The following is an 11,338-nucleotide window of genomic DNA, read 5'->3' on the forward strand; positions in this document are numbered from 1 at the left end:
TTCAAAACATGAATGCACTTCAATTAATGTTGCTAATTCTAGACTTCCAGTATAGCAACTAAATCCCAATTTTTTCTTGACTATCCTACTAAGTATATTGTCAATAGATTGATAAATTATTATCTCATATTTCCTTTAGTTTAGGTGAGTCTTCTACTATTGAGTTTCATCTTATTGTACTAGGAAAATTTTCGTGCGATACATACGGATAAGAATAAAAACAAAATAAATTAAAAAAAATTATAATAATATTTATCAATATTTAAAATTATTAAAATAAAAAAAATAACGCTCTCATTCCACATTTTATTCACTTCGATAAAACAATTTATTTTCTCACATGTTTCATCACATATTTTTTCCGAATGAATCTCTCATCTCGTGAATTTACACTTTCATTTTGTCAATCAAATATTTGATTCATATTTTTTTAATAATTAACATCGTGATCTCACACCTTGGTCAATCAAATATTTGATTCATATTTCTTTAACCATTTTCAAATGATATCATTCTATTATCCATCGGCAAACCACATCTCAATCATACTTGGTTAAAGATTGTGCTTATTTTGTTAGGTTGCAAGTTCGAAACATACAAATAACATTTTTAATTTTATTTTTAACCATTTTAAGTTTATGGGCGGGTCAACCCACAATCCAACTCAAGTATCAATTTACTATCACATAAATATCCAAATTAACCACAACTCTCGACCCGGCAATCCCGACACTTTAAAAATTAAGCATCATTGTATATATATATAGATTAGTTAGTTAAAAATTTGAACTTTTATTGTTAAAATGTTCCGCTTTCATCAAACTTGGTATTGAATCTTAAATATAAAGTGTTGTTAGTCTTGTTGGTTAAAATATTGTACTTATTTTGTTAGGTTGTAAGTTCGAAATTTACAAATAACATTTTTAATTTTATTTTTAACCGTTTTAAATTATGGACGGGTCAACCCACAATCCGACCCAAGTATCTATTTACTCTCACATAAATATTCAAATTAACCACAGCTCTCGACCGGCAATCCGAACACTTTAAAAATTAAAAATCAATTATATATAGAGAGAGATTAGTATGCAAAATATTATGAATTTACTTTTTTAAGAAACTCTTAAGATTATTTAAATTTAATTTATTTTTTTACTGTACATTGGTAAGAAAACGAGGGTTTTGTCATAAGATTCAAGTTTAAGGTTTTATCACAAAATAAGCCAATCTTGATTTAGTTATGCCTTAGTCTCTTCACATGTAATGAGATTCGTGGATCAATTAGACAAGATATTCCAACACAAAAATGAAACTTCCACCTCCATCAAATGAACCATTTAAATTTAATAAAGTAAAAAAAAAAATTAAACAAATCTCAACCAATCATAATTCTCCAGAGCAATTCTAGAAATGGAACCTTACACTATTTGATCTCTTAGGATGTTAGATTTTCTCAAGTATTGTATTTTTAGAAATGAGTACCTCCATTTTATTTATTTAAAACGTTTTAAAGTAAAAATTCAACTCAAAAAGTTTAATTTATTAATTTGTAGTTATTCTAGTGAAATTGTTAAAAAAAAATATAAATTGATTACCCTTATAAAATGTCAATTTTCAGAAAATAACTATTCCTTTAGTTTCTTTTTATGTGCTCTTTTCATTATATGGTGTTGTTTTAGTACTATTTTGTTTTTGTCTTTGTTGTTGGATGATTATTTATTATTTTTCTTCACATTTAAAAAAAATAAATTAATTTGTAGAAAACCCACTATTCCATCATCACACATTTTCAATATTGAAAAGGTCAACTAAGAAAATGTTGTTTTATTTGTTTTAACATTTTAAAACATTAAATTAACAATATTTTTATCATTTAAATGAAGACTTTGTTGATATGAGTCATTTGTAATTATCTTCGATCCAATCTATAATCAAATATTTATAACATTATTTAAATTATCAACAAAATTTTAAACATTAAACTAACAATATTTTTATCATTTAAATTAAGACTTTGTTGATATGAGTCATTTGTAATTATCTTCGATCCAATCTATAATCAAATATTTATAACATTATTTAAATTATCAACAAAATTTTAAACATTAAACTAACAATATTTTTTATCATTTAAATTAAGACTTTGTTGATATGAGTCATTTGTAATTATCTTCTATACAATCTATAATCAAATATTTATAACATTATTTAAATTATCAACAAAATTTCAAGTTTCTAATTAGATATGCAAAGATTGATTCATCTCCATTAATATTCTTTTCTAATAAAAACATTTTGATCATGTAATCTTTTTCCAAGTCAAACAACCCCAAACTACGTGGAAATCTAGCTAAGTTTGTGCAAATAAAAAAATATATTTTTAATTTATTTAAAATTCATTTTTAAATATTAATTTTGATAAAATAATATTTTTAAATATATTTTAATACCCATTCAAACTCAATTAGACTTGTCTAGTGTCTCTAAACCAGCCCAATATAATTACAATTGAATTAAGATTTAGTAATAACTTGTTATGAATAAATAAATTGAATCAAACAAGAATAATAAATTTGATTTTTTTTTTTGAAAAGATTATATTTATTAAAAATAAAGAAAACAGTTCATAAACGAAAATACATTACATGAAAATAACATATAAATTTAAAAAATTTAAGCATATCAATGAGAAGAATACTATAAATCTATATTAATAAATAAACTCGGCATCCAAATCATATTTGAGTCAGTTTTAAAGAATTCTAAAGGCACAATTTATATTATATATATATATATAATTTATATGCTAAAAATTAAATAAACTGAATGATATAAATAATTAGGAAAACCGAATAATTAAGTAGAATCAAACTGAACATATAAAAAGATGTACAGACAATCAAACAAAAGCAAGCTTTCCTTTATTTTTATTTTTTATTTTTTATTTTTTCCAAAAAAAGTAAAATAACGCTTTCCTATCTTTTACCAAACTTTTTTACTTTATTTATTTATTAATAAAAAAATATATATTTTTACTTTTATAAAATTTAAGAGAGAGAAAGAAAGAATGCTAGACAAGTTGCTATCATGCGCCACATGGTGTCCCTTTCTCTTACTATCTCCATCATCATTATACTAAAAAACAATTATTATTTAAAAATAAAAAACAAATATATTATTTAAAAATAAAAAAAATTACAATTCTTCGGCGATTAATCGTATCTCTTTCTCTCTCCTCTTCCAAATATATATAAAAAGGTGTCTACGGCTTTCTTTTTTCCTTTCAGAGCACTTTTAAGTTTTATCCATCTCTTTCTCTACGGCTGCTGAAGTAACTGACCGGAAAACCGTCTCCGTTTACTGCACCGCTTAAGATCTTAGAACTCAGATCTGATATTCTCTTTCCGGTAGGTTCTTCTTTGTTGCGGTTTGGATTCCTGATCGTTCAGTTTCGTTGTTCCTTCGTCTATATGGAGGAGTAAGTCACTGATTACATATATTCTTTGTTTTTACTTGTATTTTGTAGTTATTTTTGAGATCTCGGAGCTCATTTCAGGTTCAGTTTTATTGTACTTGTAGGTTTGTAGCTTGTATATATGAAATGAATCGATTCATGCATCTAAAAGATCTTCGTGTATGAGATATTGACGGTTATTGATTTTGATATTGTTTTATTTGAAAATTGCGACGGTTATACCGTCTTAAGTGTTTGATTCTAGATTCAATAGTTGAAGTAGAGACGGAATCTGATTTAGGAGTAAGTCATTGATTAGATTTCTTCTTTCTTCTTTGTTTTTACTTGTATTTGTAGTTAATTGTGAGATCTCGGAGCTCCTTTCAGGTTCGGTTTTGTTGTTCTTGTAGGCTTGTAGCTTGTATATATGAAATGAATCGATTCATGCATCTAAACTATCTTCGTGTATCTGCTTTACTCGTTAATGGAGATATTGACGGTTATAGGTCTCTCAAGTGTTTGATTCTAGATTCAATAGTTGAAGTAGAGATGAAATCTTCTTTTGAATCTGAGTTAGGATTGTGTTTTATGCATCTAACAACTCTGTTATAATCATATCTTTTAACAATGGAAGAAGAACTTGACGTATTACATGGATTGTGATGGTCAGATGAGCTAAGCAGATGTTATTGGCATTGGAAGGAGGGGGATTCTTCTCTTCATCATCTTCTGGATACAGAAAAGGTTTGTCAGTTCTTTTACTAGGCAGGAAGAGGAAGAACGAAGAGGAGAAGCTCATGAGAGTTTCTCCGTGGAATCATAATTACCAGTTGGTGGACGATCGAGAAGCTGAATCTGATCTCCAACTGGCTTCTAAGAAGAACAGGAGGTTTGTCCGCGGCTGCACCTCCTTTGTTTGTTTTGGTCGCACTGCCGCAGGACTTGAGAGCCCTAATTCTCTAAAAGTTGGTCCTACAAAACAGAAGGAGGACATCGTTTCAGAACCACCTCCTGTACAAACTAAAGATGTTGTTGTTGTTGTTGGTAGTGAAGAAGAAGATGCTTTAACAAAGCCTTGTCTAAAAAGTAGCTTGAAGAGACCTGTTACTGGTGCTGGAACTGATCAGCATGAAGAAGCTTTGGACTTGAGGCATAATGAAAAGAGAAAAGTTCAATGGACTGATGCATCTGGAGGAGAGCTTGCAGAGATTCGCGAATTCGAGCTTAGGTAAATCATGCCTTTTCATTTCCTTTACTTAGTTTTAGCAAAAAAATAATTGGGTGTTATACAATCTTCTTAGATTTAGGCATTGTTTTATCTAGGGTTATTTGAATAACCAAGAGGTTATTTTCAATATCAAACACTTGTTAGGTTATTGAAAATTAGAACCTTATTTGATCTTGGGTTATTCCAAATAATCTTGTTAGATGTAGGTTATCTAAAATCATGTTATTTGGGTAAAAAGACATAGATTGTTTAATGAAAAAGTAGATTAGTTGGGGTTAAATGATTAAAATATTTTTTATATTTAATACTTTAAAATGTCATAAAGGTGTTTTTTAGTTGATCAATTAAATGATTTAATTGATGATGGGATAAAGAGGTTTTTAACTTTTCACCAAATAAAGCGTTTAGGAATTATTTTGATATATTACATTTTAGAAAATAGAATATATTTTGATATTTTAGTTGATAATTTGGATAATGTGATCTATCATGTATAAGAGTGTTAGTAGAATAATTTGAAATTAATTTCAAATAATCCACGCTAGGGTTGATAATGTGATTCATGAATAGATTGTTGATTGAATATTGGGTTATTTGAAATTAATCTTATATAACGAACATCATACAACGTCTAGTAGATCATTCGTTTATCTTATTGTGAAAATAATGGTATGGCAGTGATGCGGATGGATCGGATGATGAATTTAACAATGGGCGGGTTAGAAGCTGTTCTTGCACAATAATGTAAGTTAATGCATAGATGTCCAGAAATTAAGACAAAACGCACCCTCAAGTTAGCCGCCTTGAAGCTAGGTTTTGATTTTCTCGAGAATATTTTTTACCAAAAGGTAAGTGGGAAGTGAAAAAAGGGTGGGTGGCCTTAGAAATGTAGAAATAAGGTAGTTGTCACACAATGCACATTTTATTGTGGCCTGGTTTGATCCATTAATTTTTTGTCTATATCAATTTTGTCTTCATTGAAATTATGTTGTTATTGTCTATTTAGGTTTATTATGTATGCCTTACTTTTGTATACTCTAGAAATCATATATTAGATAACAATATATAGAGTTTTATGGGAATAGGCCAACCATGTAATCTAAACTCTCTATGAAATGGGAGCTCATTGATTTTCTTTGTATTATGTGTGCATGCTTTTAGTAATGATTGATGGTATTAAGAGACTTACTATAGAGAGGTTTAACACTTAGATTAGAGTATGGGTTATGGCAGTTAAGGGTTTAAATTCGATGGGTTTGTACAATTAAATGTACAACAAACCTGTTGAAATCGGTTTGAAAAAATCTCAAAATCGTTTGTTTCGATTTATTGATCAATTTAGTTTGGTCGGTTAGAAAATCGATTTGATCGGATTCAATGAAATCGGTAAATAATGTAATTATACATCAAATTTGTTTTAAAATTTTATATCAATTATGTATAGTATCTGTAAGGTCTGTTTATTGGCCTTACTTGAGATTAGTCAAAATTCTTAGGTGATAAAAGTGGGTTAGGTTTGAAGGACTTTTAGAATTTCAAAATTAAGTTTTAGAAGAGGTAGATATTCGTAGCTTCTGAATTCGGGTAACTGTGAAAGCATGGAGTATCATGCTTTGTATTGATGGAATTGTAGAAAACAAAATTCACAAATTTGGCCAATAGAATAGCTTGTTATAAAAAAATAATTGAAAAAATTTCTCACTGAATATATATATATATATATATATATAATTTAGAATGAATATTATATAATTTCACATAGTTCCTAAACAACACCTTTTGAAGTATCTTTCAAATAAAAAATCAAGCTATTTTAGTCATTATAATATTATTCACACAAATTTTGTATCAAATTATAAATTAAAAAGTGTATAGTAGAAAATTAAATATATGAAAAGAATCTTCCTATTGTCAATTTAAAATTAGGTCAACTTTCTTCTCATCAAATTTCCTCTTTCTCATCAAAATTAGAATGTCTTCTTTAAGTGATATAACTTTATTATTAAATGTTATATATTAATACACAATTTTTATTTTTAAAATAATATTTTTTTTTTATTTTTTTTTTAAAGTTAAATATATTTATTAGTGTTTACAAATAAAATTTCTCACTTTATTTTTCTGCATCGTTTTTATCGACTACTGTTTGACTTAAATTTTTTTCTCGTTTTGTTTAATTATTTTAATCGTAAAGAATAAAAAAGTTTAATATATCAAAATCATTCATTTTCGGTAGAAGAAGAGAATTATAGCTTTGAAAATAGTGAATATGACAAAGAAGAAACTTGGCCACATCTTATCCACAAGAAGATCAATTGAAGACGATAACACAACCACAATGAAATCCCCCCTCTCTCTCTCTCTCTCTCTTCAATCCAAACCAAATCGAAGGAGAGAGAAAAAAATACAGTCACAAAATATGTCAGTAACAACTTCAATCCCTAGCATCAGATTCTCCCCTTCATCTTCTTCTTCATCATCATCTTCTTCCCAATCCTCATCCACTCTCAGATTCTCCGTTCCCAAATCCCTAATTTTCACCATCCGTAGTTCTCAAACAGACGGACCTATTCGAAGACCGGTCGCTCCATCTCCACTTAAACCTCCAACGCCTCCATCGCTCACTCCTCCGACGCCTCCATCGCTCACTCCTCCGACGCCTCCGTCATCGCCATCGCCTGCTGTTGCGGCGGCGGTGGTTACAGAGGGAGGTAAGAATGTGATTACTTTGGAATTTCAGAGACAGAAAGCGAAGGAGATTCAAGAGTATTTTAAACAGAAGAAAATTGAAGAAGCTAATCAGGGACCTTTCTTTGGATTCATTGGCAAGAATGAGATTAGTAACGGCAGGTCATTTCTTAATTTGGACTTTTACTATTTGTTTATATGCTTGCTTCAATATTAGGTCATCAATTGTTAAATGACTTTTGGTAGGGTTCATAATTCAACTTCATTGAGATGAAGTTCTTGTTTAGTGCTATAAAACTGAAAATTAAGGGATGAATAATGAATTTAAATGTCTCAAAACTAGATGTGAATGAACCAAATTAAAATAGATAAATGTAAGCTGATTTAATTAAATAGACTAACCTAATTTGATTAATTAGGTTTTAGATTTTTTTTATCTTTGTTTGAATTAAGTCGTTAGTGGTTTTTAGTTTAATTGGACTTGAATTAAGTGATATTAAATAATAATAATCCTTATTAAACTTAATTCAAATAAGCACCTATTATTAACTTTAGGCCTGCAAATGATCCACGTGTTTCGGGAGTCGCTTGGTCAAAGTAGGACCATTTTCGAGCCAAACTCATATCAACTTGCTTAATATTCGAGCCGAACTCATACCAACTTGCTTAATATTCGAGCCGAACTCGAGCTCATATAATATAATTTTGATGACTTGTCCAATTTTTTTGAATTAGATAATTTATAATATATTTATTTTTAATATTAAAACCTAAAATCTAAAACAAATATATTTTTTTCACACCCACTATTCAAGGGCCATATTATTATATAATATGTCTCATAAGTCAAAAATAAAACCTTAATCCCTAATTTGTCATCCTTGTTGTATTATTATTATAATATAATATATTTTGGAGATATAATCCGCAAATATAACTACGAAATATATTTATATTATACCAATAATATAATATATTTGTACAATCTTATCATACATTCTTACATATTCTTCCTTCTTCACCCTTTCTTTAGTTATTCACAACCCTCTTCCCTTTGTTGTCGCTTCATTTCTTCATATTATTTCTTTCGAGAATCAGCAAACTCAAATTACTCAACCATCTATTTTGTGTCGAAAGTGAAGTATTCTCTTTGATAACTATTATGAATTTTATTTAAGCTTGACTGTCAGCTTGAGCTCGATCGACTTGAGAATTTAATTTTAGTTCAAATTTTTCGATTCGAGCCAAGCTTATAGGAAATAGTCGAACTCGAGTTCGAGCTAATCTAATAAATACTGAATCGAGTCCGCTAAAGCTCGACTTAACTTAATGATTGCATCCCTAATTAACTTTGATTGGTTGTTAAATCTTTAAATAGTCAAGTGGTTATTTTCAATTTTTTTATTTAGGAAGTTAGCACAACTTAACCTTCTACCATCATGACTCTTAACATCAATTTAAGACGTTTTTAGTGGGAATTGAACCCGTGACATCTGATTAGTTGAGTTAGTGTTTTTCAAATAATCTTGTTATATGTGTTTATTGAAAATTCAGATTATTTGGTTACTAAGACATTAGTATAATATAAAACTAATATATATATATATATATATATATATATATATATATATATATTTTTTTTTTTTTTTTTTGTTAAAGTTTGAATTATATGATAATTAATATTATATAGTAAACCATTTGAAATTAATCTCAAATATCTCATATCAAACAAATCCTAAGTGATAAATTGTGCTATTCAAAATTGTTAGCTTTCTTGGAGAGTAAAAAACCCCGATTAAAGTGAGAGGCAATGGCTAGCTTTGTCTAAGGAATATGTTTTAAAAAATAATATTAAGAAGGCTTCACCCAATCCTATTTAAGATTGTGAAATTTGACGCCTTCATTAACAAATAAAAGCCAATTAGTATGATTAAATTAAATTCTAACATGTTAGAATCGATTTTCAAATTTGCTCATCTACTTCTCTTGTCTTTCCGAGAACACTCGCATTTTGTTTTCTAACAATTGCGTTATATATACATGATGATTGTAATTAGGGAAACAATTACACAAGATTTGATGCAATTAGGTTCCATTGATAATTTCTAGATTTTGACAAAATTTTGGGGCAAGCAAAATTTGAAATGGGGGTCCAATTCTAAATCCATTGTTTTGCTCATTGTGACTTAAAATAAGGGAGTATAACTGAAATTGCAGTTTCAGTACCACTTCAGAAGTGCGATTTTATGATTTCTGTATACATAAAAAAAAGAAAGAATTGTATTCAATCTCAATTATGTATACACAACCAAACATATACTTATAAGCACAAACATATATGTTACTCTCCAAATTCATTATAAAATTATACCCGTTTGGAATAATCACAATCTACATTTATGATCTTGATATGATTCTAGATTTGGGATCATTTGAAAACTGAACATAGTGTGAATCAAATTTATAAAAATGTTCTTTGTTTCTCATTTGGATCTGAATTAAGTGTTTCCAATACAAAGTTGAACTCCAGGTAAGATTAACTGAAATAATTTTATAGGATTTGAATTGGATTTCGCGCATTTTCTTTATATTCACACTATACAACCTCCTTCATTTCAATCATGTTTGATTGCCGTGTTTGAGCAGATGGGCGATGTTTGGATTTGCTGTGGGATTGCTAACAGAATATGCCACAGGGTCGGACTTTGTTGAACAAGTAAAGCTTATTGTCTCCAATTTGGGTATTGTAGACCTTGAATGAATTTTTACTTTGTACTGCCATAAATACTTGAATATATGTTGTAATTGTTTCAGTCAAATTCTCAGCACATATAACAGCCTTATTTTTCTTTCTTTGTATAATTTGTTTCATCTTTAAATTGTTTCAACCTTCTTCTTTACTGGGCTGGCTTATATATACATACTGAACAATGATCTTGTTCCTCAAGAATATATATTCTTCATGTATATCTAATCCCGCCATTTGGCTGCAATTTTTTTATTGGTTTCATTCAAGATTAAACTAGTATTCTTTAGTTATTTGCAAGTCTTGAGCAATATCATATTATAATGAGATCATAATTATTTCAGGAATAGTTTAAATGGAATGAGTATCCTATCATAAATATCTCATGTTTCAATTCTCATTAAAAACAATATATGTTGAAGCTAAAAGAGGTAACTTCCTAAAACCAAAATAAAAAAGTTTATAATTAATTTTTAAGTTGTAATTTGAAAAATAATTACATTTCTGTTTGTAAGGAAAACTTTTTTTTTAATTGTACAAAATAAAAGTTATTTTTATAAAGCACACTATAATTTATATATTATATTTTGGCAAATAAATGTCTAATTGAGTGATTATAATTTGATTTTGCAAATAAATATTTAATTGGATTTGTTATACATATTTGCTTGTAGAGCTAGTTTGATGTTAGATTTTTTTAATAAAATTTGATTTATCATATATTATTTCTCTTTTAATATTCAATTATTTAATTTATTAATTAAACTATTTTTATTTATACTTATAAAACTTTAAATAAAAAATATAATAATTCAACTAATTAAAAATTCAAAAATATATTTTTTTAATTCAATATTAAAGATCAATTTATCCAAACAAATTTTGAAGTAATTATTTATTTCTAAAAATAAATAATATTTTTACTGCCACATTTGGAATAATAAAAATATTAATTGATATGATTTTTAATTTTAAACCACTATATAAATATATTAGTTTGAGTTTGAGGAATGGGCAGGCATATTACTTTAATATTTGATTACTTTTTCATATGTAAATAAATTATCATTTATTTATTTCTATTTAAATCTTAAAAATCCAAATCTTTAATTTGATTAAACAAGGTACGGGAAATTTGACGTTTAATTTGATTAAACAAGGTATGGGAAATTTGATGAAATGAACCATTATATGGCTTGTTTTTGAGAAAGACCCTGGCCTC

At 27.7% G+C, this 11,338-nt stretch overlaps 2 protein-coding genes across 3 annotated transcripts; both read left to right on the top strand.

Annotated features, from left to right (window-relative positions):
* The first annotated feature begins 3,274 nt into the window (after positions 1-3,274).
* Positions 3,275-5,823, top strand: LOC124926026. Of its 2 annotated transcripts, none has more exons than XM_047466181.1 (3): positions 3,275-3,407; positions 4,125-4,682; positions 5,361-5,823. In XM_047466181.1, the coding sequence occupies exons 2-3, from the start codon at positions 4,138-4,140 to the stop codon at positions 5,428-5,430; spliced, it is 615 nt and encodes a 204-aa protein (XP_047322137.1). In that variant the 5' UTR covers positions 3,275-3,407; positions 4,125-4,137; the 3' UTR covers positions 5,431-5,823. The 2 variants fall into 2 exon arrangements, with proteins under 2 accessions (XP_047322137.1, XP_047322138.1); XM_047466182.1 differs by having other exon boundaries at positions 3,284-3,478.
* A 1,203-nt stretch (positions 5,824-7,026) lies between these two features.
* On the top strand, positions 7,027-10,337 carry LOC124923672 (light-harvesting complex-like protein OHP2, chloroplastic). The gene is made up of 2 exons (XM_047463638.1): positions 7,027-7,532; positions 10,017-10,337. Exons 1-2 carry the CDS (start codon positions 7,102-7,104, stop codon positions 10,129-10,131), a joined length of 546 nt encoding a protein of 181 aa, XP_047319594.1. The 5' UTR covers positions 7,027-7,101; the 3' UTR covers positions 10,132-10,337.
* The last annotated feature ends 1,001 nt before the right edge of the window (positions 10,338-11,338 follow it).

The sequence above is a fragment of the Impatiens glandulifera genome, chromosome 2 (assembly GCF_907164915.1).
Source record: "Impatiens glandulifera chromosome 2, dImpGla2.1, whole genome shotgun sequence".
Taxonomy (NCBI): Eukaryota; Viridiplantae; Streptophyta; class Magnoliopsida; order Ericales; family Balsaminaceae; genus Impatiens; species Impatiens glandulifera.